The sequence below is a fragment of the Malaclemys terrapin genome, chromosome 18 (genome assembly GCF_027887155.1).
Source record: "Malaclemys terrapin pileata isolate rMalTer1 chromosome 18, rMalTer1.hap1, whole genome shotgun sequence".
Classification (NCBI taxonomy): domain Eukaryota; kingdom Metazoa; phylum Chordata; order Testudines; family Emydidae; genus Malaclemys; species Malaclemys terrapin.
In genome coordinates, this window is record NC_071522.1 from 23,032,872 (window position 1) to 23,059,332 (window position 26,461).

At 52.2% G+C, this 26,461-nt stretch overlaps 2 protein-coding genes across 2 annotated transcripts in view; one reads left to right on the forward strand and one right to left on the reverse strand.

The window, feature by feature from the left end:
• Window positions 1–1,711: 1,711 nt before the first annotated feature.
• On the forward strand, window positions 1,712–7,223 carry LOC128825866 (uncharacterized). Its single transcript, XM_054008704.1, has 6 exons — window positions 1,712–1,784; window positions 2,555–2,623; window positions 2,707–2,934; window positions 6,147–6,807; window positions 6,877–6,966; window positions 7,070–7,223. The coding sequence occupies exons 1-6, from the start codon at window positions 1,712–1,714 to the stop codon at window positions 7,221–7,223; spliced, it is 1,275 nt and encodes a 424-aa protein (XP_053864679.1).
• Window positions 7,224–7,367: 144 nt separating this feature from the next.
• TSPOAP1 (TSPO associated protein 1) overlaps window positions 7,368–26,461 on the reverse strand; it is a 179,347-nt gene continuing 160,253 nt past the window's right edge. Inside the window, exons 28-31 of the mRNA XM_054008163.1 lie at window positions 24,569–24,672; window positions 23,766–23,837; window positions 21,686–21,814; window positions 7,368–7,597 (exon numbers count right to left, since the gene is read on the reverse strand). Of these exons, the coding sequence (XP_053864138.1) occupies window positions 7,382–7,597; window positions 21,686–21,814; window positions 23,766–23,837; window positions 24,569–24,672 (521 nt within the window). The 3' untranslated portion in view covers window positions 7,368–7,381. The remainder of the gene's footprint in view (window positions 7,598–21,685; window positions 21,815–23,765; window positions 23,838–24,568; window positions 24,673–26,461) is intronic.

Here is a 26,461-nt window from a genome sequence, read left to right on the forward strand (position 1 = left end):
TTTTCCAGTCTCTTCTTTCTAGGAGTCCCCAGGGCTAAGGTAAAACCCCTGCTGCCCCTCCCCATTCTGCTCACCTCCAAGATGTGCTGGAGTTTGTCTGTGCTGGGGGGTGCTGTCAGCAGGATCGAGAGCTCGTCATCCATGTTCTCTGGGCAGGCCTTGCTCAGAGCCTGCCAGCGGAGGGAGACCAGGGGTCAGGAGCCTGCATTAGCACCGGTGTACCATTGACCAGGAGCTGGCTGAGGTAAGCGCCGCCTGGCCGGAGCTCGCACCCAGAAACTCTGCCCCAGGTCGGAACCCCCTCCCACACCCAAATTCCCTCCCAAACCTCACACCCGGCACCCCAACCCCCTGCCCCAGGTCGGAACCCCCTCCTGTACCCTAATCCCTCCCAGACCTCACACCCGGCACCCCAATCCCCTACCCCAGCCCCGCTGCTTCCCCAGGGCTCCCGCGGCTATTTAAAGGGCCGGGGCGGTAGAAGCAGGGGAGCCCTGGGCCCTTTAAATAGCCCCCAGAGCCCTGGGATAGCGGGGGGCTCGGGGGCTATTTAAAGAGCCGGGGCTCCAGCTGCCTCTGCTGCACCCCGTCCCCGCACCAGCCCCGCACCCCCTGCCCTGCCCGCAGCCAGCCCCGTCTCCAGCCAGCCCTGCACCCCCTGCCCACAGCCAGCCTCTGCCGCACCCCCTGCCCTGTCTCCAGGCAACCCCTGCCGCACCCCCCTGCGGCCCTGCCCAAAGCCAGCCAGCCCCACACACCCCTGTCTCCCGCCAGCCCCGCACCCCTTGCCCTGCCTGCAGCCAGACCCTACCTCCAGTGAGCCCCTGCCCTGCCTCCAGCCAGCCCCATGTCCACTGGTGCCCTGCAGTTCCCAGGGCATTAACCCTGCACACCTGCTTCAATGAGGGGGGCAGGGAGCAGCTGGGACCCACACATGTGCACACCACTAGGGTGACCAGACAGCAAGTGTGAAAAATCGGGACAGGGGGTGGGGGATAATAGGATCCTATCAGAAAAAGACCCCAAAATCGGGGCTGTCCCTATAAAATCAGGACATCTGGTCACCCTAGCACACCCCCAGGGAGTGGCGGGGACCCACACACGTGAAACGGAGCTCATTAATAACCGATCAACAGCATATATGATGCAAAGTACATAATATATAATTTTATTATTTATATAGTTATGGAAAGTAAATAATACATGGAAGAAATGAAAGGCTTTTTTTTACATTATTTTTTTTGTTAGTCATCCCTGCTGGGGCCCCGCCAAAAATGTTCAAATTGGGCCCCGCCCTTCCTAAAGCCGGCCCTGGCCCCAGGTTCAGGAGTGGGAGATATAGATGCCTGTCTCAGGGCCTTTGGGAAGGCTGGCAATTGGAACCAGGCTGGCCCTGCAGAAAGGATCTGGTGTCTAGTCCCCTTCCTGGACCCCAAGGCCATAGAGCTGTTTAGCCAGATGGGCGGGGTGGCAGACTGGCTCTCACTCCTGGTCCCTCCCAGCACATATGTCTGCATGGACTCTCCCGGGCTCAGGCCCCTCGGACTCCCAGTGGGAGCAGGTGGTGGTGGTCAATGGGGAGACATTCATGGGGTGGTGAGATCCTGGGACAGAGAGAATTGTTGTCAGGCCCCGGGTGGTGCAGCCGCAGAGGCTGAGGGGCTGTGTGACCTGGGTGAAGGTCCCCGGGATAAAGGCCCTCACCCTGCCTATGGCCCGGATACCTGTGCAGACACAGGAGAGGTCAGGCTGGCTGGTCGTTGGGGTTCTCCAGGATACCGGCTGTGAGGTCCTGTTGGGGGATGACTGTGTCTCTTTGGGACAGGATCCAGGCCCAGCTCCTGTAATGGACGAGGATTTTAATTTGAATCCAGGGAACCAATCGGCTGAGACTGAAACAGTCAGTGAAAATGCAAATGACCTGGCTGGCAGGGGGGAGGAGCTGCTAGGCCCAGGATACCTGCCTGCCTGTAACCAGAGCCCTGGGGCTGAGTGGGAGGGAGAGATGCTCCCTGCCCCCCTGCACACCGGGGAGGCGGCTCACACTGGCTCTGATGCTGTGAGCAAAGCAGTGAGTTCCCTGCCTGCCCTCACTGGGACAGCCAGGGCAGCGCTGAGCCCAGGGGATCGGAGACCCCACCTAAGTGTGGGCAGACACAGCCAGGGCGGGACAGCTGCCAACCAGGGCTGCTTGTCCAGCGGTGCAAGAGGCCTCAGGAAAGGGGGAAGCAGCTAAAAGGGGGCTGCTCGTGGTCAGAGGGTGGCCAAGGCCCAGAGGGGGGCTCTTCACCAGGAGAGTGTGAATCCAAGCGCTCCTGTCTGGAGGGCTGTGACCGTAAGCAGCAAGAGAGAAATACAGGTCTGTCGCCTCTTACGTGCATTTAACATGCGTGATTTCAGCTTTGCGCGGTTGGCAAAAACAAAAAATAAACAAAAAAGAAAAATAACAATTTTAATACTGTACCTGTAGTGCGGGCAATTCCGCCCGCCATTACACTCAATGTAATTTTGACTATATGCGATTTTCGCTTTACGCGCTGACTCCCCTCTCCAGCTACTGAATTCCAGACCGAGCTGCAGGAGGATCCCTCCTTAGAGAAGCTGAGGGACCTGGCTGGCCTCAGTGCTGCACAGACCATGGGGAAGGCTGCAGGGACAGAGTCCTGTGGGAGAAGGGATTCCTGTACCGGGAATGGGCTCCCCCAGGGGAAGTGGAACTGTGGGGGATCTGGAAGCAGCTGGTGGTCCCCCAGAAGTACGGCCACAGACTACTGTACCTGGCCCACGATGTCCCGCTCTCAGGACACCAGGGGATCCAGCGCACCAAGCAGAGGTTGCTACAGAATGTTTACTGGCCCGGAGTCTGCGATGCCGTCCAGCAATACTGCAGGTCCTGCAACCTCTGCCAGAGGGTGGGGAAGGCCCGGGACAAGGGTAAAGCAGCCTTGAGACACTTGCCTGTCATAGAGGAGCCTTTTCAGAAGGTCCCTGGGAGGTCCTTACAGACCAGGGGTCCAATTTCTTGTCAACCCTGCTCCAGCGCTTGTGGGACAAGTGTGAGGTCCGGCACACCTGGGCCTCAGCATATCACCCTCAGTCCAACGGGCTGGTGGAGAGGTTTAATGAGACCCTGAAGATGATGCTGAAGACTTTCATGGACCAGCATCTGCAGGACGGGGACAAGTATTTACCCCTCCTGCTGTTCGTGTACAGGGAAGTGCCCCAGGAATCCATGGGGTTCTCTCCTTTGCAGTTGGAAGGGGATGCTGAATGCTCCGAGGTCAGACCCAGGAAGGTCGAAGCTGTGTAAGCTTCTTACCCTGGTGACAGTGCGCTCAGAGAGAGGAGGCGGCTCTCCCAGAGTCCTGACTGGCTTTATATGGAGTAGTTCCAGAGCATCGCCCTAGTAACTCCGTGACATACCCACACAATGTGTGTGTCTGTCACACACACACACACACACACACACACACACACACACACACAGAGTCTCTCTCTTTCACACACACACACACACACACACACACTTACACATTGACTTTCACAATCACCTCCTAACACATACTTATATTGTTGTTGTTACTTGATATTTCTTGCAAGTGTGTTGTTTTAGTTTTTTGACTGGTCAATGCATTTCACAATTTTTATTTCTCTTGTACGCTTACATTTAATACTTTGAGTAGTGAGTTCTAAAATGCCTAACCTGTCCTGCTGGAGTAATTATCCCTATGGTAACTTTAAAAAGTTTAAATGCATCCGAAGAAGTGAGGTTTTTACCCACGAAAGCTTATGCCCAAATAAATCTGTTCGTCTTTAAGGTGCCACATATCTAGGTTTTTTGTTTCTACTGGTGGCGCAGATCCGCACATCACCTCGATCTGGTCCCCATAGCACAATTCATTCCGCACGTGGATGAAAAATTTAGAGAGAACACTGGACACCTCCTGCACCCATTTACAAGTCGCTGAATCCAGTGCAGGCTCAAGGCATCGAGTTCATTCCTGAGTGAGTGAGCCAGTAGAAATGCACCCCAGTGGCGCTGGCTCTGAGTGAAGGTGTCCAAGGTGTGTTTTCAGATTCCTGTGTCCCTCATAGCCAAAAAGGGTCCAGGTCCTCATGCTTCTTCCACAGATCTTTCAAGAGAAAGAACCGCCGTTCCTTTCTTGCTCAGGTCCCTTGTTCTTCATCCTGATCACAGGAAGTTCCCTAACATCCACACTGCCCCGCTCCAGTTCCATCCCAAGCGCTAATGATGACACCACCGTCCTTGCCTCGTCCTGACCCTTTCTCCCTTTTCGGAATTTTCCTCCCTTCCTCCCCAGTATTGAGTTTAAGCTTTGTACCCAACCCCTCCCCCTCACCGCCCTGCAAAAGTGCCATGTAACTGCCCCACATTGGGCCCTTGTTTCTTGTCACTTCACACCCCACCCTCCAATCCATGATGCCAACCTCAGGTCCCCCAGTCACCTGTGTTCACACAAACATCTTCATGCTTTCTCCACACTGACCCTATGAGTGGAACGCCCGTCCCACAGCTGAACCACAAGAACCCACCACCCCCTCCTCATTCAAGTCCCTCGCAGAGACTCACTTCTGCTGTGACACCGACATGAACTTGGACAGCTCAGACAGCCATTATCAAAGAAAACGAAAGAACAAACTCCGCCCCCCCTTCATGCCATGCCCCTGTCCACGCTGAGTGCTACATACAGCAGTGCTTCCCCCGACCCACCTACTGTTGTTTTAGCCTCTTGCAGCATCATGTCCACCTCAGCATGTCCTCTCCTCAGGGCAGGGCTAGCTGGTCTGATTTCAGGGGTAGCAAGTGCATCTCTGGACAACCTTTCTCTGAGCACCCCATTGTCTCTTGTTTTGGAAGGGGAAGGCGGGGGGTTGGGTGGGAAAAATAAGCAGTAGTGAATTTACCCTTTTTTGTAGAAAAAGTGTATTTTTGTGAAAATAGATTTTATTATAATAAATTTTGCTTTTAAATACAAACATACTGTATCACCAACACCCGTGGCTGAGTGTCATTCAAATACCAAACATAACTGCCTTGCTCAAACAAATACCCACCTGAAACATGCAAAGGAATGAACGCTGCCATAAAAGGATAGAACCATGTATTACAAAACTCTCCTTGGCGGTAGAAAGGGATGCATTCCCAATGCAAAGAACATGGTGTCTCTTATGAAAACAGCTGCAAACTCGCTGGCGGGGGTTTGCTCCCAGTTCCGCTCGCCAGACACACACACCGTCAGGATCACACAAACATCGAAACAATCCAGTCAATAGTTAAATAAGCAGACAAGTCAAATAAGGCGGGATCCCCGGCTGACTGCAATTGCCATGCACCAACTGCAAACGCCAGGAATGTGACTCCAGCAGACTCCTGCTAACTCTGCCAGCAGCCCTGCCGAGATGCAAAGCTATTTAATGTATCCCCTACTGCAAAATGCTTTGGGGCATTAACTCCAGGGCTGTTGGAACCGAGGGGGGGTGGGGAGGGACTAGTGCCCTCACAATGGAAACACTGTGGTGGTGCCACCCCGTGTAAACTTGTGCATGCTGAGGGGGGGGGGGGGGAGGGGGCAAGGGAGGCTGAGGTGAGAATGGGACCCAGAGGGCTGGAATGGGCCTGGAAGCCAGCAGGTGCACCCAGGACCCTCCATCCCAGCCTGTACATGGCTGACCCTCCCCTTCCCTGCCAAGTCTCAGTACCACCCCTCACTCCCCTTCCTAGCACTCTGTCCCCTCCCCCCCCATTTTCCGGAAGCTTCTGCCCTCCCCCCAATCTACTCCTCCCTTCTTGGTGAACTGTCGCAGCGCAGCACGACTGAGACAGGCAGGAGGCTCCCAGGCACAGCTGCATAGTCACAGGTTTCCAGTACAAATGTCTAACGCATCAGCCCAGAGGCAGCAAAAGGGGCCGGCGGGGGAGAGTCAAGTGCAAACCCTCATTTCAGGGAGTGCAGGAGTCGCCAACAGCCTCATCTGAACGGGAGAGAGAAACGCCAGGGCCCACTAGTCAACGGGGTCTCAGTCTTGCAACAAAGGAGTGCTTCCTACGCGTCGGGACGGTTAGCAAAATTACAGCCAGAGTATCTTCTTTGACATTAAAATATTTACAAGGAGTTGGTGCTGAGCTCCCAGGCCCCTTTCCCAGGTACCTGCACCCGAGCGCCCAGGCCCCTTTCCCAGGTACCTGCACCCGAGCGCCCAGGCCCCTTTCCCAGGTACCTGCACCCGAGCGCCCAGGCCCCTTTCCCAGGTACCTGCACCCGAGCGCCCAGGCCCCTTTCCCAGGTACCTGCACCCGAGCGCCCAGGCCCCTTTCCCAGGTACCTGCACCCGAGCGCCCAGGCCCCTTTCCCAGGTACCTGCACCCGAGCTCCCAGGCCCCTTTCCCAGGTACCTGCACCCGAGGTCCCAGGCCCTTTCCCAGGTACCTGCACCCGAGGTCCCAGGCCCCTTTCCCAGGTACCTGCACCCGAGGTCCCAGGCCCCTTTCCCAGGTACCTGCACCCGAGGTCCCAGGCCCCTTTCCCAGGTACCTGCACCCGAGCTCCCAGGCCCCTTTCCCAGGTACCTGCACCCGAGCTCCCAGGCCCTTTCCCAGGTACCTGCACCCGAGCTCCCAGGCCCCTTTCCCAGGTACCTGCACCCGAGGTCCCAGGCCCCTTTCCCAGGTACCTGCACCCGAGGTCCCAGGCCCCTTTCCCAGGTACCTGCACCCGAGGTCCCAGGCCCTTTCCGAGGTACCTGCACCCGAGGTCCCAGGCCCTTTCCGAGGTACCTGCACCCGAGGTCCCAGGCCCTTTCTGAGGTACCTGCACCCGAGCTCCCAGGCCCCTTTCCCAGGTAGCTGCACCCGAGCTCCCAGGCCCCTTTCCCAGGTAGCTGCACCCGAGCTCCCAGGCCCCTTTCCCAGGTAGCTGCACCCGAGCTCCCAGGCCCCTTTCCCAGGTACCTGCACCCGAGGTCCCAGGCCCTTTCCGAGGTACCTGCACCCGAGGTCCCAGGCCCTTTCCGAGGTACCTGCACCCGAGGTCCCAGGCCCCTTTCCCAGGTACCTGCACCCGAGCGCCCAGGCCCCTTTCCCAGGTACCTGCACCCGAGCTCCCAGGCCCCTTCCAGCACTGCCCCAGCTGCAGGAGCACTACCTCTGCCCAGACACTCGCTACACTGAGTGTGCAGTCCCACAGCGGCAGGGCTCTATGTGAAGATGAGGTGAAGGAGGCCTCGGGCTGGAGCCATTCCAAGTCTTTAATAATTAAAGTTCACTTTTCCTTATTCCAATTCTCTGCGGTGGTCAGTTTGCTGCAGAGGCCTTGTCAGAAATCTCCCCGCCTGGGCCTCCAGAGATCAGCAACATCCTTTTCTAGTTCTTCTTACTGGGCCCTAGTTTCTTTAAGAGCTTTTTCCCCTTGCAGAAGAAGCTTCTTTTCTTTTTACTCTGAGTGGACAGGTCACTTGATTCAAGAGTCTCCAGTGATGCTTGGTCTGGACTCGGGTCACAAATGAGAGTGCAGGAAGGTGGCACTTCAGGAATGTTAGGCAAGGGGTCCCTCTGTTCACCAGGCCCATCTGAATTCAGCTAAACAGGAAAAGAGTGAACAAAAGAGAGAGAAGAGTTTAGACCCCAGCAGTGACATCATTGCCACAGAAAGGCCGTACAATGAGAGAAAACCCTGACAGCCCATGTCTAGAGCTGGTCATCTCTTCCAGCAAAGGCCACCTCCCCAGCAAATTCAGCCAGGCCATTTCAAGTGGCTTTAAAATGCTCCCCAGTGCCAACCAAGACCATGCATGGGATCAGGTTTTGCACAGCCCTTGGTAAATTCTGGGCTACACGCTGAGAGTTGGAGACAATGCAGCCATCTGCCTTTGGGTGACAGGAACAGAGGGTTGTGGGTGGCGGTGGTGGGAAGCAGGCCTTCAAGGCTGTGCCCTAAAGATACCAGAGTAGGCTGCTGAGGGGGTCAGCCTGTGGGCTACCCACTAAATATTTGGGCCACAGGGTGTGCCACTAGGCCTCTCCTCAGACTGGGGAGCCCAGGGCCTGATGGGGAGAGATGTATGTGGGGCCTGTGCAGGGGCAAACTGCTTGGCCAAGCATGTGCGACAGCTAGAACTCTCCCATAATAGCAGCTGCTGGGCCAAACCTGAGCTCTGAGCCTTTTCAGGGTCCCTCAGCACCAATCACAGCTCAACCATGGCCAATAGTAACTATGGGAAGCAGCATACGACATGATGGGCAGGGAGGAGTTAATCATGGACCTGGACATAGAGGGGATCCTTGGAGCAAGTGACAGTAAAGCAACTGAGTTTCCAGCAGTAAGGAAGGGGCAATCAGCAACAATCACAAAGAGGCGCCCAACTTCAGCCAAGCACATCGGGTGTGTAGCACACTGTACAATGGGGCTTGGCCTTCTGGGCATTACTGCAATGTACAGAATCACAGCAAACATTGGGGGCAATCCTGGCTCCTGGAGCCTCTCCCCTAAGAACGAGTAAGGCCCTTCACAGGCCGAGATCCCCCCGCCCCCTTCAAGCAGGAAACTCCAGTCCTTCATGCAAAGAGAAATTATGGAGGTAACATTTCAAAAGCACTTCCATGTCTTGGCAGCTGGTCTCACGGTGAGTCATGGACTCCAAAACCCGTACGGGGCTTTTGACAATGGGATGTGGGCTCCTAAGTCACTCTGGCCTAGGGTCACAAAAGTACAAAGTCCCAGATTTAGGCGTGTGATTTGCAAAACTCCCATTGACCCTATGTGCCTAAACTCACTTGGCGCCTCTGTTTCTGAAGTAAAACGTTCCCTCGGTGCCTTGGTTTCTGCCTGTCAGCATACACGCTGCTGCCTGCCCCTTGTATTCGTCTGCCTAAATTACATGCGGAACTCAGTGTGTGCTTACAGGCTGCCCAGCAGACCAGCCCCTCAGGGGAGATCACACAAACCAGTGGGATGGGGCAAGGGGAGGCCCCCACAGATATTAGCCTAGTGGTTCAGCTTCTCATCTGGGATGCAGAAGACCTCCAGTTCAAGTCCCCACCCTCCACCTGATGAGGAGGGATTTGAATCGGAATCTGCCACCTCTCACACGAGAGCTCTAACCACTGGGCTACGGGATACTCTGATGGGGGGAGGGGTGGCCGCCCTCCCTCTCTCCTGTTGAAATGGTTTCACACTGGCTCTATCATTAAAGAGCAACTGGAGCAGTGGACCTGGACCCTGGTCTCCCACATCCCGAGGGAGCGCACTGACCACAAGGCTAGAGTCAGTCCCATGATTTGCCTGCGCTCTCTCGCCCAGAGGTGTCTAATGATTTAATTCACAGTGGAACAGCTTCAACAGAAGTGGCTGTGGGGCTCCCACATCAGAATATCCCATAGGTTAGAGTTAGATCCCTTCCCTCAGTAGTAACAGAGCCCAGTTTAAATCCCTTCTCCTTCTCAGGGGCTCTCCCAAATCCCAGGGGGAGTAGCTGAACCACTGGGCTAAACATTACGAGAGGTCGTCCTTTCCCTGCCCCCACCAAGCTTCCTGCAAAAATCACCTTAGGTGCTTAACTCCAACGTGGGGTCCCAGCTGAGAATCACTAGCAGAGACAGGTGCCTGTCTCCAGGAGAAGGAGGGGCACCGCGCACACCCCTCTCACAGCATCTCCCACTGGCTAGCGTAGGCAGTTCCCTGCCTAGCATGCTGGCTTCTGTGAAGCGCGGTCTGAGTATGTCTACACAGCAACACAAGCCCAGCGGCAATGGGACCTGAGTTAGCAGACCCGGGTTTCAGACCCCAGAGCTCAAGTGGCTACATTGATTGCCAAACCTAGGTCTTTAACCTGGACGTGAACTTGGGGCTCTGGCATCCACACTGCAACACGCAGATCTGAGTCCATCCAACAGCATTCCAGACTTCCTAGCACCCGCCCAAAATGTGGCCTTCTAGACCTTTGTTGATGGTACCCTGAGGGGAAAACTTGACTGTCTACCCTGCACATTACAGGAAATTTGAACTGCCCACCAATACATTCTGCCCAACTGTCTGTGCAGTCCCAGCAACATGGAGGGGGTGCTGTTTGAAGAACTTTTCTCACTTGCACTTTCACTCCTGTTTCAGGAAACATGCACAGCTTCGGTGAGACACTGGTGGATATTTCAGTGGTGTTTTCTGACCCATTGAAGGCACCTGACAGAGTAAATGATGGAGAAGGACACAGACATGGAAGTTTCAAAGTGGCTGATGCTGCTTATAACGCTCAGTACATCCACTGATATCCCTTTTATAGACTAGCACTTCTGGAGCAGGTCCACAAGGACAGACTGGTGGGACCACATTGTCTTGCAGACCTGGGATGACCAGTAGTGGGTCCAGAACTTCTGCATGAAGGATGCTACTTTTCTAGTGTTCTGTGAGCAGCTTGCCCCGGCTCTCCAGTGTGAAGACACATACATGAGGGCAGCCAAGGTGGTCCAGAAGCAGGTTGCTATAACCATCTGGAAGCTGGTTACCCCAGACTACTACAGGTCTGTTGCAAACCAGCTTGGGGTTGGAAAGTCGACTGTGGGTAAAGATATCTGAGGCAATCAGATGTGTGGTTTACCCCAAGGTGGCGGGCATTAAAGATATTCCTGAAGTAGTTGCTGCCTTTGAGAAAATGGGGTTTCCAAACTGTGCTGGGGCTGTTAATGGGACTCGTGTGCTCATAGTTTGCCCTCTTCAAGGAGCACACGAGCACATAAACCACAAAGAGTTCTACTCCATTGTTATACAGGCCTTGGTGGACCACAGAGGGCAAATTATGAGTGTCACCACAGGTTGCACTGGGAAAGGTCATGATGCCAGGGTTTTTTGCTGATTGGGAGTCTACATTCATGGACAGGCTGGGACACTATTCCCACCAAATTACATTGTCATGAACGGAGTTACTGTCCCCATCGGTGTTCTGGGGGACCCCGTGTACCCACTTTTGCCTTGGCTTATAAATCCATACTCTGATCTCAGAGGCCCTGGCAAAAGACGGTTTAATTACACTGTCAGCAGGTGTGGAGTGGTTGCTGAATGTGCATTTGGCAGACTGAAATCCCATTGGAGATGTCTACAGACCCGTGTCATCAACGCTGTGTGCATTACAGAGGCTTGCTGTGCCCTTCACAACCCTTGTGAAGCCAGAGGGAGCCAGTTCCCCAGAATGGGCCTAGGACAGCGAGGGGCTGCTGAATCGGGACACTCAGCCACGAAGTGCAGCTCCCAACGCTGGAGCTGGATGTACTGGGCACCAGAAGGCAGGGATGCTTTGTGCTCCCACATCGTGGGCTTGCCTGGCCCAATGGAAGAGGGGGATGGTACCTGTATGATTGTTCTTGTGTGTGTGTGGGGTGGAAGATTCATCGCTTGTGGAGGGTTTCAGAGCTGTGTGTGTGGGGGGAGGGGGTTGACTGCCATGCAATGTACTTATGAATGACCTCACTCAATATCAAATGGGGGTAGGGGTAGGGGGTTGATACACAGTGTGGGTTGATGTAAGGCAGTGTTTTTCAAAGTTCGGGTCATGACCCAGTACTGGGTTGCAGCATGCCAGGCACTGGGTTGCTCTGGTCAGTACCACCGACTGGGATGTTAAAAGTCCCATTGGTGGTGCTGCCCAACTAAGGCAGGCTAGTGCCGACCTGTTCCGACACTGCGCTGCGTCCCGGAAGCGGCCAGTAGGTCTGGCTCCTAGGCGGGGGGGCCACAGGGTTCCGTGCCCCAAGCACCGTCTCTGCACTCCCATTGGCCGGGAGTTGCGTGGAGCCATTTGCACGCCTCCGCCTAGGAGCCGGACCCGCTGCTGGACACTTCAGGCGCAGCGCAGTCCGCGGTGCCAGGACAGACAGGAAGCCACCCTCTGCACCCCAGCTGCACCACTGACCGGGAGCCACCAGAGGTAAGTCCATGCCCCAATCCCCTGCCCCAGCCCTGAGCCCCCCGAAAACCCTGAACCCCTTCCTGCACCCCAAACCCCTCATCCCCAGCCCCACCCCAGAGCCTGCACCCCAGCCCAGAGCCCTGACCCCCTCCTGCACTCCAATCCCCTGCCCCATCCTAGAGCCCCCTCCCACACCCTGAACCCCTCATTCCCAGCCCCATCCCGCAGCCCTCACCCCCACACCTCAACTCTCTGCCCCAGCCCTGAGCCTCTCCCACACCCCAACCCCTCATCCCAGCTCCACTGGGTCACAGGCATCAACAATTTTCTTCTACTGGGTCCCCAGAAAAAAAGTTTGAAAACCACTGATGTAAGGTGACTGATGTAGCTAACTGTACTGATAAAGAAAGTCTGGCAATTGTCCCTGATCGTGTGTTACTTTTATTATGTGAAATACACACGGTATGATGTGATGCAGTGATAGAAATAAACTTATAAACATGGCCCGGCTGCCATTAGCACACCAAAACACCAGCAACAACAAAACCTTTAAAAAAGAGAACAAAGTGCATGAACAATGCAAACAGTGAAACCATGTTCAAGACAGAATCCCCCTACCATTGCATATCCCCTGGCTCTCCATACCCCCTTCCCTTCCTTCCACATGTGCTGCACACTTGGCGTGGGGGAGGAGTGGGAGAGGCATCCACGGGCAATACGGAGGGCTGCATGTGCCACAGTTGCCCTGGCCTGCCGCTCATTGGGCCCAATTGCATGGGCCACCCAGCCGTGGCGTTGTCCAAGTTGTTTCTGGACTGCTGCATGGGGAACTGCCGAGGAGACTTGGGCCTTGGTGTGGGGGATGAAGCAGGAGCCTGTTAGCGATAGCAGCCACTCAAAACGTTCTTTCTGCTGAGCTCCGTCCTCCTCCCTTAGCCGCCGTTTCTCGTCCAGGAACTACAAAGAAAGTGCCGGCTCCTAAGCTGCAAACCTGTCCTCAAAGGCAGCCTGAGCCTTTCCCCCTGCCTCTTGCCGCAAGTCCCTCTGCCCGTGGTTCTGGACCTGCTTGTGGGCCCTGTCCAGAACTGCAGCCATCAGTTGATCACGGAAACAGTCCCTCTTGGAACGGTCTGTGGAGGTACGTTGGTCCAGGCTTCTGCTGCACTGTGGGCAAGCTGTGGAGGTGCTGCAGCCAGTAGGGGGCGAGGGGCCTGGCAGAGGACCAGACACCGAGGGTTTTCTTCTCACATGCAGGAGCACAGGAAGAATCCTTGTGAATTTCAAGGATATAAAATGTTACTTTTCCAAACTGAACTTCAGTATATTGTGAGAGGGATGCTACAGACCACAGACGCTCCCTGAACACAGCCTGGTTAATCCCAGCGAAGATGTCCAGAGACAACGATCAGTTAAAAATCACAGCTGCTTCCCCCCCGCCTTAAAATTGCAGAACTACTTGAGTTATCAGGGGAGGTCGGTGGCCATACACTGCACAAGGTTTTTCTATCATTTCTGGCATTCCGCATTTTGGAGGACGGAACAGTTCTTGTGGTGCCTGATTGGCAAAGAGAGGTGTTAATGGGAATCCGGCCGTGTATGCCACTGAAGTGTGTAAATGTCTAGTGACTCTACGAGTGCAGTGGGCTGGTCAGCTACTGAGGTGGGCTGGGAAAATACAACCTTCTCTGTGACTTCCTGCTTCATGAGGGAACCAACAGGATGCTGCATTAGCTTCCACGCAGCTTAGCCTGTTACGGCTCAATGCAAACACACAGAACTCCATGGCCATCCCCCTCCCTGGAGAAAATGTCAACCCCCAGTTGTATTTGGGACAAATGATTTCAGCGCCCATGGACGCCCTCAAACTGAACTGGACTAGATTTGTAAATGGAATACGTTTCCACACGCCTCCGCTTCGCGGTTTTCAGGTGGCTCATTACACCCCTGAGTGCTTACAGGGTTATTATTTTCAACACACAGCAAAGCACTAGCAAAACTGTGCACCTTTCCAGTAGAAAGTCACTTCTCAAGGTATTTTTACTGTCTGCACTTTGCGGTTACCATTTTGAATTCCACATGGCGGGGCAGGACGAGGGTTGCTGGTGAGACACCAAGGTGCTGCCATACAATCTGCCATCAGCAGATACACGCTGATAGCCAGGGCTAGTAATAACTTTTGCATTAGTTCACAGAATAGAAATCCATTCCATTCCTATATTAATAGACATTAACATGGAGCCAGAAACTTACCAGGCTCCAGGACGGCTTCTACCTCTTCGGTTTCAGCTGCAGGTGCCACGGTGGTTCCTCCTGTGGCACCAAAAAGCTCCTCTGAGGACAGCCCAGGTTGTATTGCAGCTGCTTTTGCTCCAAAGCCTCTTCTGGGACCAGTGTCAGCTTTGGTGGCCTCACTTGCTGCCTGCCGCTGGCTGCCATCAGCCCCCAGGCTGGCTCCGTGCCCAGCACCTGGTTAAATGCCTCATAAAATGATGTCGGCGAGTTGCCCAAGGTGCCGCTCCGGTCCCCGGTTTCCCTGTACTCAGTCCTGAGCTGCGTAGTCCTCTCCCTGCCCTGGTCACCGGCCAGTAAATTTGCCAGCTTCTTCGCTATTTGCTGCTATGCGTGGTCATTCCTGGTACATCTCCTAAATCCACTGCTTTGCTGGCCCCACAGCAGAGATTTCCCACGTCTGGTCATGCTCCCACAAGCATGAAGCAGCGCGCTTCTGGTCAGTGTCCATTTCAAACGCAGAAGGCTCTCTGAAGGGGTATTTGGAGCTTGGCGATCAGAATAAAATGGAAGGGTTAAACTCTGATTTCCTGAGCTGCTGTAATACAACAAGGGGGAGTTGCTTCCATTTCCCTGGAGTCAACTGGCAATTCTTGGGAGAGAGAGAACAAAGGAAGTTGGCCTATGGGATTATGGAATACTCTTGGCAGACTCCCAGAACCCGAGTCTGGGGTGGCTGCATCTACACTACAGAATGATAGGGCTTGAACCCTAGATCCCAGCTTGACTCAAGCTTGAACCCTCCACCCTCTCGGTGTCCTAGGATCCTGGGTCTGAGCCTGAGTCCAAGACAATTTGTGTGTAGCTGGAAGGGGGGCTTGGGCTCAACTCTGAGTCCACGCCCGGGGTTACGCTGCAGTGTAGACAGACGCTAAGGCAGTTTCCAGACGACTATGCCCCTTGCAGGAGTCTGGTTCCTCTTGTGTAGCCCAAGTTTCACCTCACTTAAAAACTACTTGCTTCCAAAATCAGGAAGCTTTCCAGCTCAGCCATGCCCTTAGCCGTCCTGGGCTGCTAATGCATTGTGGAGCCTATCACAATAAACCAGCCTTTGCCCTCCTCTGCCCTGTCTACGGCTCCTGGATGGGCACTGAACATCGCCACTGACTTGTCAGGTCTGAGAATCATCTTTCCAGCTTCCAGTTGTACTCACTACAGCATAGTCACCCAAAGAGCAGCTGCAGGCAGGAGCAGAGGTGGGTTCGTCACCAGCACGCTGCTCTGAAACTGCATCACTAGACGCTCTGGTCAGGAAAGCTTAGCTATTCAGGACAGCCCCCAGTCTGAGTTTCGGTTCCATAGGAGTCAATGGGAGTTAAGCACAGGCACAAGTGGTTTCATGAATCGGGGGCTAGAAGTGTCTAGCTAACAGAATCAGAGAATCATAGACAATCAGGGTTGGAAGGGACCTCAGGAGGTCCCGACCCCCTGCTCAAAGCAGGACCAATCCCCAACTAAATCATCCTGCTCTGCCTGGGAAGAGCATGAGTCAGTGATCTAGACAGCACGATGTTCTACTAGCAAAGAGCACAGAGGCTGTCTCTGGAGACAAGCAGAGGAAATGCGACTAGAAGACTGTTCGTAGAATGCTGTTGTCTAGTGTCACTTGGGCACGGGAATACTTTGCTACCAGGAGCATGTTACAAAAAAAGCCTCTGCTGCTGCATAAAAGCAGAAATGGAGGCTCATATGACTGGCAGTCTTGAGCCTGTTTCCTGTGTCGAAATAACAGACTTAGCATCCCTGCATCACCCCACTGCTGAACTGCTCTGCGCCATTAACAGTTAACCGGAAAGGCAGGTGTCCATGGTCTCTTTTTCTTTAGAGTTAAATTCACCTCTAGTTATTCCAGACACTTCATTCATTTCCAAGAAGAACAGATTATAAGATGAGCTGAAACACAACTTCTAGGGAGTCAGATCTCCTGAACATCTTGTGGGGTGGGGTGGGGTGTGTTACATGGAAAGAGGCCATTGTTTAGGAGGGGGTGTGACAAAAGTGGAGTCAGTATTCCCGAGAAAGAGCTAAATGAACCTTTTAGAGAATTTGGTTTGGTACTGATGCAAAATGCACGTCTGCTCCCAAATCCAATGAGTTAACAGCAAGCACCGTGACTACAACATTGCTTTCCAGCATCCCAGATAACCAGGGGCTTGTTGCTGTTCATGGATTTAATAGATTTTAAGGCCACAAGGGACCATTATATTAGTGTAGACCTCCTGCATAACACAAGCCAGGGAACATCTCCCTGTCAAGCCCAACATATTTGGTTGAGTTACAGCATATTTTTTAGAAAAACATTCAGTCTTCATGTAAGGACTCCAAATGATGGACAATCCACCACATCCCTGGGTAACTTGTCCTCATTGTTCTCTGCTCTCAATGTAAAAAATTGGCATCTTATTCCCAACCTGCATTTGTCTAACCTCAGCTTCCAGCCATTAGATCTTGTTCTGCCCTTGTCCGTTAAATTATAGAATAAAGACCCTATACTGTAGGACGTCTTCTCGCCATGTAGGGCTGATAGACAATGGGGTATAACAACAGTATTATTGTACTATATTTGAATAGATCAATTCAATTATCAAATCTCCATCAGTTAGAAGGACATGACTAACTGTCTTTGTGGTCACAAGTCCTTCTGATTGCCATCTCTGGTGAATGACTGACACACACACACACACACACACACACACACACACACACACACACACACACACACACACACACACACACACACACACACACACACACACACACACACACACTTACATAGAGGCAGTGGACTCAACTGGTAAGTAACAAATGGAAATTCAGTTCTGGATATTTCTCCAAGAAAAGATATGAAGAAAAATTACTCTGGAAAGATCTTGATAAACAGTGTTAGTGTTGCAAAAACGAACAATCATGTTAGCCTTTTCTCTTCTCTGTTACTCATGATTTTTTTCTGAAATGATAAATCAAATGTTAAAAAGGAAAAACACAATAAATCTGCTCCCCCTGCACCCTTCAAATGGCGGAGTGCAGGAAGTCACACCCCACAGCTGCAATCCTTTCTGTGAGTGCTGTCAAACAGAACAATTATCCACCGGGGTTAATTTTAGGGACTAGCACCACCCACATGACCTATTTAGTCAATTTGCTAGTCTTTGGATTGTTTACGGGAGCCCCAGGGAACACAATGAGGAGGAATAGGAGAAGACTGAGCAAAGGACAATGCAGGCTGAATATGGGAAACGATCAGCCTGCAGGCGGAGGTAGGAGCCCCATCACATGGGACAGCTACACCCCAGTCTGGGTAAAGCACCATAAACTACTGTGCAGAGAATAACCTTGCCCTCGCAGGGGCCAGCCTGAAGGACAAAGCAGGCCCTTTCTATCCCTTATTTCTAAGAAACCAGCATCATACCACAGTCCCCAAAACCACCAGATAATTGTTCCAAACAACTGCACTTCACAGCATGGCTTCTCTTTGGTAATAAGCCTCATGCAGCCAGCCACTCCACAGCAGGGGAAGGAGAGAAGTCTGGCTGCAGGGCAGGCCAGGCAAGGGATTAAGGAGACCTTCTCCCATACACTTACATGGTTGCTCTCTCTCTCTATGTATCATTCTTATCTATCACTGGACTCTTCTCTTCCTCATTCTCTGAAGAATATAACCGCCAGGGGTGCATAATATGGGCAGAAATAAATAGATGAAATCAATTAGAATGGAATACTTTCTAAAGGTGCTTTACAAACCTCAGTCTTTGACAGAATCTGCATATTACTGATGCAAAGTACACCCATTAAAGCAATTCCTTGATAGCAACAACTATCATTGACGTCACCATGGGATTTTCACGGTTGCATCCTGTTTTCACCTACTCAGGACTTCTCAGGGAGTTTCCCTTTGAGGATGAGTTTTCAGTGCTTAGCCTGAGTCCAGAAGTGACAGTTGTTTGAAAGTTTAAGCAAAATCCCTTCATCTCTTTCAGTTATTGGAGAGTTAAAAATATCCCCCATGTTGGCAGAATTGTACGAACCGTTTAATCACCAGTGATTCACATAACTCATCCTCCTTCCTCTGCTTTGTCTGGAAACCGTCCTCACGGAGGGGCTGGGCCCCTGCTTGGTGGTGGGCGGGGGAGCTTAATGCAGAAAGTTATAAGCAATTGGAAAATCACTTCTGAATGAGCTGCTAAGATCTGAGTAGGGCCGAATGAAGCTCACAGCTTTGTGGTGACATCATGGTGTCCAGTGACCCCGCCCAAGCCGGCAGAATGGCTCAGAGCTGCAGCTAGGCAACCTGGCAGGAGGAATCTCATCCCCAAGAGTCCAGTGATGCTGTCTCGCTGCTGCTTTTTCAGCTCTGCTGACCCAGCTTTGCAGGAAACGAACAAAGGTAGCAGGAAATGCGAGAGCTTCATTCTCCCCAGCACCCACTCCCTCTCCCCGGCCAGGTCTAGCCTCAGCAAATGGGCTGTGTTTAAAGCCATGCCAGCTAACCCTTTTTAACCAACACAAGAGTAGGCCTATAAAAATATGCTAGCTGGTTACGGTCAATCCTCAGTTCCCCCAGATGTAGTTGGGTTGATGTCAATGACTACATTGATTCACAAGGGGTGAGGACTGAGCCCACAGAATACACGCAATGTAGGCAGCTCAGTGCTACTAGGAGAACCTTCACCTCTACCTTGCCTGCCTTTTGGTGCTCACTATTTCATTTTAATGACGCTATACCTGGCGGGGGGAGGCGGGGAAAGGGGAGCTTGGGGAGGCTATACTATGTAATCGGAGTAAGAATGCAGCTCAAGGGTCCTGGACCGAAGCTTTATTGCTATATTTCTTCTGGTAATTTAGGGGAGTGTGTAAAGACAGTCACTGCCAGGAGCCTCCCAGCAGTGCCCTTTCAATCCGATACCACGTTGTTTTGCAACGGACACAACCGTCAGGATATACAAATTCTGAGTTTAGTGAGAGGTGGGCACTCTGCAGAGACAATGCTAAGGGAACACTAGGGTAGTGAGACAAACCCTGTCGCCTACTACTTCACAGCCAGCAACTGCTTCTCAAAGGACAAAGCAGGGTCCATAACTATTAATCCATCAGGGCCACCAGTCAGACTCATGCCAAATGTCCTCTTTCCATTGGTGAGCTTTCTAATTGGCTCCTCCTCCAGTGCAGTCTCAGCCATGCAAGTGAAGGTGTGGTCACGGCTACCTGCCTGTGACATCACTGAATGTGGCAGGCAGCCATAAGCAGCTTCAGGATTCAAGTTCTCAACCACCAAGAGTCAAACTTTGTATTCATACGTGTCTCTCTCTAGTTCCTTTCACTGGAAGGTCCTGGGGCAATTCAAGTGCATTCATTAATTAGCCTCATAAGACACTAACTATGGGAGGAAGGTGGTCATTCTGTCGTACCTATCTAGGCACTTACGCTATGATCAGAACTTATACCCACACCTGGGGAAGCTGAGGCAAGTATAGAATTCAGTGTCCTATTCCTGGTTCCCCTCTGTAATCACTCACTCAAGCTATACAATGTGTGACAAAGATTCAAATGAGAAACACCCGGAGAACATAAACTCTTCAGGAGAGGGACCATGTCTTTGTATATTTATACACAGTTCTTAGCACATGGTGCCCTGACCTCGAAACGGGTCATACTCAATGTTCATGTTAATAAACGCAGCAGGGAACTGGGAAGGATGTTGGGGTAACTTTCTCAAAAATGTATGGAGCTTGATATAAATGTGAGCTGACATCAGCCCTTGAGGGGAACAAAGGTAAATACTGGTCCACTTGGGAGGAATGTATATCAGGGAGGAACTGGAATGGGTAGACGTGGGAAGCATGTCCGTGTACAGCAGGCAGCCTATTACAAATTAAATCCTGGAATGTAATAAGTTCAATCACTAACAATTGATTCCCCAAATACACAGCTTCCATCTACCCCAGCTTTGGAATCACGTGCCAAGCCACATAGATACAGAGCCATTAAAAACAGCTGGACCTTAATTGGGATTAGTATGCCTTGATGCACGGGGACATCTGTTTAAGAGAGCTATGCAGAGCCCTCTACCCTAATCTGTGTCCATTCACACACTGGGGAATGCAGAGACTAAGGAGAGTTGTACTGTGAATTTAAACTGATATCCGTAACTAGCGGAGCCCCCTTGTGGGCACCCTTCTTCCAGGGTCAGAGTAGGTATTTTCAGTTTACCTTTCGTCACTTTGGAAGTGGTTTAAGCTAAACTGAAAAAGCCAAAGGGGAGTGGTACTAGTGTAACTACAGCTCTCTAACGATACCTGTAAAATTAAACTGCTACAACTGGTAAACGTTTCCCAAGCAGACAAGCCCTTCAAATCAGGGTCAAAGGAATCTGAACATCCATGACCAGCAGCTCAGGTGGCCCAGCTTTGGGCTGGCTTTAGAAGATGGGGCAATTAGCCTGTGCAAAGCAGGCACAGCACCTTCCCTGACTGGGGAGGAAATCAAGGCACTGGAGCAGACAGACATTACAGAATGAGGGAGATGGTGCAGTAGCTGGGGAGGGAGGCTTGTGGAGACTCTAGTGTGTTTGAAGGCAAAGGCAAATGAGCAGGGGGTGGCTGAGCGTGAGGGAGAGGGATGGAGGAGGGCAGGAGCTGGGGGGGCTGGTGCAGGACTAGCAGGAGGCAGGGAAGCCAGGAAGGATTTAGTTAGGGTGACACTAATAGTTCCAGCTTCTTTTAAGAGGCAGAAAATCCTAGGAACTGGGGCAGTCAGGGGTATGTGCCTGTTCACAGACCGAGGCTTGGTGCCAGACTAGGCCTGTGGCTAATGCACAGTTCTGACATCTCTGGCACTCAGGGAGTGGGGAGCTATGGAGGTAATTTCCCAAAGGTAGCTGACAGCTCTGAGATCCATTTGAGAATTAGGGCCCAACTAAGTGTGGACTTCCCCTGGCAATCACTGTGGCTAAGGCACTGCAGGGGGGTAAGGCAGCACAGAATGGGGTCTGCTTTGGGGAGAGCAGGCTGGCTGTGCCAGGAAGCAGGGGAGGGAGCGGCTGAGCCAGGATTTTCTGGCTGTGAGTTTCCTGGGTTTGAGAGGCGCTCTCGTGACCTTACATCCTTTTCACAGAGGTGTGTGTGGGGATGTCCCAGAGGGTTTTCAGGTGTGTCACACTCACCACCATGCAGCAGTGAGGGAGCAAGTCCTCAAAGCATTGTCTTGCCTAGAGGCTTCTCCCCTCCTTTAACAAGTGGCCCTAATAATTCCCTCCAAACACTTGAGCTGCTCCGGGTGATAAAACCCACTAGGCAAAGTGCAGTGACCTGAGTGGCTGCAGGAGATGGGGTGGGCTGCACTCATGCCCTCCACTCCACCTCTGGTCACTTTGGAGTTTTGTATCTCTCCCATTTCTCAACTACTGGACGTCCTTTTATATGGACATGGTAACAACAGTGTCTGTCGCAAGAGTCCTCTGCATTGATCAGCTACCATGTCACCTTACCTGACTCTCGGCATTCACTGCACATGTGTCTTGGTCTTCCAAATGAAGCCCCTCAGTCATTCCTCCGTCCAGAGAGACAGCTTCCAGGAAGTTAGATGGGACAAGGCCTCTCTGTCTGTTTAACTCCCCCTGCAAGTTCAGAGGAGTAGTTCTTAGATACGCCACTAAGAAAGACTGACTTGAGAAATGAAGCAGACAACCCCATTGCACAGGGCTGGGCAGATTGCAGCCTGTGGCTAAACCCGGCTAAGGTCATTAGGAAATGTGGCCTGCCTTGCTCCCACAGGCTTGGAGGTCAAAGCCTGGGTTCTGTTCCTGGCTCTGGCCTGCTGGGTGACCTTAGGCAAGTCATGTCCCCTCCTGTGCCTCAGTTTCCCCATCTCTATATTGGGGATAATGGTCCTGACCTCCATTGTAAAGCGCTTTGAGAGCTAAACTCTGAAGCTGGGACTGTCTCTTTGTTCTGTGTTTGTAGAATACTAGCACAGTGGGGCTCCGGGGAATACAAAGGGTGGGGTAGATGAAAAGCACTATGTAGGAGCTGGGGATTCCTGTCATTAGTATTATGCTGGGGGCGGCATGGGCAGATCTACCAACACCCGTTCCACTCTCACTACAAGAACAGGTCAGTGTGAGGAGCAGAGTAAAGGGACAAACAATGGAGCCAGATGGATAGATAGACACTGATCACCATAAAGCTACAGAGCATATTGACACCTGGACGAACAGCAACTGACTTTGGAGAAACAAAAGGAAATGATTTGCCTGTTCTGGTGACTTTCTTAATCCTTTTGATTCTATTTGGCATTGGGGGTTTAACTAAAGCTTCTCTGAATAACAACAGGTGCAAAGATACTTTATCCAACAGGACCCAGGAATATAGAGCCATAGTAAATGGAGTGCAGAACTAAACTTGAAAACAGAATCTTGTAGGCAAGACAGGGATCTTGGCCCAACACTGTGTAACATAAATACCCAATTTCTTGCAAACACCCTGAAAGATTCCTGGGCACCTGTAATAGCCCTGGGAGAGAATTAAATTAAATGTGTCTTTTATACAGGGACTTTCTTTCCTCACCAACCAGAGAGTTTGCATTTAGTAGAAAATGTTTGTGACACTCTGTTGCTACAGTGAAACTTTGACAACATCAGGAGTGTCTGGTAATTCCCAAGTTCCTGTGTAAATGATATCATAGGCAAGTACACTGTTGTCACGTAGTATGCTTAACCGAAATGAATGGGTCTGGTTTTGTACCAAGAACAGACTGGTAACACCTAGAGCTGCCTGAATCATGGAATCATAGATATCAGGGTTGGAAGAGCCCTCGGGAGGTCATCTAGTCCAACCCCCTGCTCAAAGCACATTCAGTTCTCAGGCTCCGAATTCAGACCACCCCTTTATGTCATTAGTGCAAAGGGGTTTCTTTGGGATGTCCCCTACCTGGGAACCAGATTGAAAGAACCAATTCATTTCAAATAAGCCACCACGGAGCCTGTGGACATCACCAGCTTTCAGTCACTGCCAACCTAACTGGATCTGAACCAGGCCCATGGGTCTCTCCCGAGCCCTCCAGGCTCCCAGCAAACGTATCACTTATAATTAAACTAGGCCATGGCACGGATAAAGAAAACAAGGAACAGAGAGAGAAATAGAAATGGCCGTAAAGAAATGGCACTTCTTTAATGACAACTCAGCCTGCAGCAGATGTGGTGTGCTTGCTGAGCACTGTTCATGTACACAATGTGCACAGTACATAGATTCCAGTTTGGCAATAGCTGTATTAGGGTTATGCCAAGAAAGGAACTAGGAGAACAAAAGCGGGGGGGGGGGGGGGGCTCCCCTCCTCCGGAGGCTGGAGAGAGAGAGAATGGCTTAAAGGTAAAATGCAGAAAACAAACCCCAGCTGGAATGTGTCAAACTGGGATTATGTAAGAAACCAAAGGTTGGAATTCATTGTGTTTGGGACAGTCCCTGCTGACAGGCCTCCATTTTGTTTCCCAGTCTCTCCTATTCTGACAGACGATTGGGAGTAGCCCTTCGGGCTGCATGTCTCTCAGACTCTCTGGACACAGTACTTACATAATAGAATCCATCATCATCCATGGACCCGAACACTGTGATAACGTCTCCAGCAGTAAATGTCAGCTCAGCCTAAAAGGAGGCACAGTAAGGACGTGGTTAAGAGAGCCCAGCGCTGGGAAGGAAATGGTTAGACACAAACAACGCTCCTGGGACCTGCCTTTCGCAAGCTTCTGCACCCCTTTCCCATTTTCATTTCCATCTTAGAAATTCTCTGGGAGATAAAATATTCCGAGGCCTTGGGATTTGTGCCCTGACTCCCCAGGCCATTGTGACAGGCTTGTGAGAGTCCGACTCCCAGTGAGGGAAGCAGGCTCTGTCTGGATGTAAAGATAAAAGGAAACACCAGAAACAGGTCAGCCTTCTGCCCAGAGATGTCTGAGTGCAAGGAACTGTCATGAACGGAGCAACATGAACATTGGGTCATATCTAAACAGTGATGCGGCCTCTGTGTGGGCCCAATGTCTGGGAATGCTCTAGCAAACGCGTTAGCTACCAATAACTGTGTTTTACAGGGCCTGATTCCACACTGCAGCTGCAGTCAAAACTGAACTGAATAGATTGAACTTGGGTCTCACGCTCCTATCAGAGTAGGGGAAGTCTGCACAGTCAAGCACCAGACCTCGCTCGGTGGATAAAGGGAAAACTTCTGTCTCCAAGGCTATTATTCCCAGACTTTCACAAGCACTCAGAAAGATGATGATGCAGGGTCAGGCCAAAGGGATCCAGTGTAAGAAGGTAAACCAGAGGAGGAGAGAGAAAGAGAAGTAAGCCTCAGGCAGGAAGTGACTGGTGCTGGTTACCTCCACATCCACATTTGGAGAGCTCTCTCTAGGATTGTAGTCAAAAGCAGCCACCATGGTCCTAGGTGTGATCAGATCAGCCCCAAGGTCCTGCCAGCTGGACCCTGAGGGACAGAAACAAAACAAACATTTGTGAGACTGAAAATCCAGGATGAAACCTCAAATCAGAACAGTTTCTCTGCTATCCCTGGGGCAGATGCAAGCACCAGGTCTCAATGGGTATCTTAAATGGGGGAAGGACATTTGTAGGGTCCAGCTGGGTGACTGGAAAGACAACTCAGCTGAACCTGGTGAGAAGGTGCCACCTTTTCTCTCACCTCCCCCACTTCCTCATATATCCAGGATTCCCTCACCAGTTCTCTCTGTCTGTCTCCTGACCTGTCTGTGCTCCCACGAATCATCCAGGCCAGCACCTGCCACTTGCAGCCAGACTGGGGAGTTGGGGAACCGCAAAGCCATTTGGCTGGTGCGCAGCTCCTGTTCTGCTAATGGCAGAGCACTGGGGAAGGCAGGAGTCAATGTGACAAGGTTACGTGGGAGGGGGATGAGGAGCTGGTGAAGGTCCTGCAGAGCCCGCTGGGGAATGCACTGGTCCCTCAGCCACCTCCTTCTATGATCAAAGGATTGCTGCCTTCCTTAGCTTAGACAGCAAATGCGGGGCCCAGTTAGCATTTGTCCAACATGCTGCCACGCAGAGCCACTCAGGCTGCAATGCGTAAAAAGGGACGAGCGCTAACTGTGACCACCCCTTCCAATTCCTGCTCCTCTTCTCCAAAGGGGCCTGGCTGAACCAGGCCAGTCAGCCCTCCCAAACAGGGACCAACTGCCCCAGTTATCATGACAGGGCACAGCTAATGGCTGAGGCCGTCCTGTGAAAGCACCTCTCTCGGTTGGGTCTCACGGACACCTTTCTCACCCTTCTGGGATGACATTTTCCAGAGCTAGTCTCTACTCAAAGGCATTTCTTTTTGCTGAAAGTTTGAGCCAAAGCAGTTCAGACCCTTCTGGGAAGAGAGGCAGTAGCAAGGTCCAGCCCCAGCTGAGAGAGCCCAGGAACAGTGTTCCTGGTTTGAGGCAGAGAGTTGAAATGTGGCCCCCTTAGCAGGCTAGAAAAGAACCTTTCAGAGTCCCACTGAAATCCCATTTGGGTTGGGCCACATCAGCAGGGCACACAGCACCATCTGCGAATTGCTCGTTGGAGTGCAATGGAGCAGTGACAGAGAGGCGCAGTCAGGGGCCAGAGAGGGGGCAGCTTGCTCCAGAACATGCTGGGACGAAGTGGGACTGTTCTTAATGTTTTCCTCAGTTTCCCCTATGCAGTTCTTAAGTATCTAGGTGGTGGGATAAGGGTGTATGGTTGCTGCAGAGCAAAGGGCCAGGGTACATAAATGCTCGACACTTTGTCTCCTAGCAACTGATGGCCTGGGCCCCTCCTCTGCAAAGGTGCCAACTGAAGGTGTTGGAGACAAAGGGATCAGGTGACCTTCTGGCCTGGGAAAGAGACAAAGCCCAGAGAAGGAGGTGCTGGACGGGGGGTTGGAGTTTGGAGCTAGCTGGGGACTGGAAGGGAGGGCAGACGGGGGTCTGCCTCGCTGGTCCCTGGAATGGACCCGGTGGAGGGGTCCCATTCGCTGGATTTACAAGCTCTGTTTCAGACCGTGTTCCTGTCATCTAATAAACCTCTGTTTTACTGGCTGGCTGAGAGTCATGTCTGACTGCGAAGTGGGGGGTGCAGAACCCTTTGGCTTCCCCAGGACCCCGCCAGAGCGGACTCGCTGTGGGAAGCTCACGGAGGGGCATATGCTGAATGCTCCCAGGATAGACCCAGGAGGTGAAGCCATGTGAGCTTCTTGCCCTGAAGATGGTCTGCTCCGAGGGAGAGGAGGTCCCCAA

Coding starts and splice junctions, on each gene's coding strand:
- LOC128825866 (XM_054008704.1), top strand. CDS start 1,712: ATGGCCCGGATACCTGTGCAGACACAGGAGAGGTCAGGCTGGCTGGTC. Junction 2,624..2,706: donor GAGGGACCTGGCTGGCCTCA/GTGCTGCACAGA, acceptor GGGCTCCCCCAG/GGGAAGTGGAACTGTGGGGG. Junction 2,935..6,146: donor GGGGAAGGCCCGGGACAAGG/GTAAAGCAGCCT, acceptor GTTGGTGCTGAG/CTCCCAGGCCCCTTTCCCAG.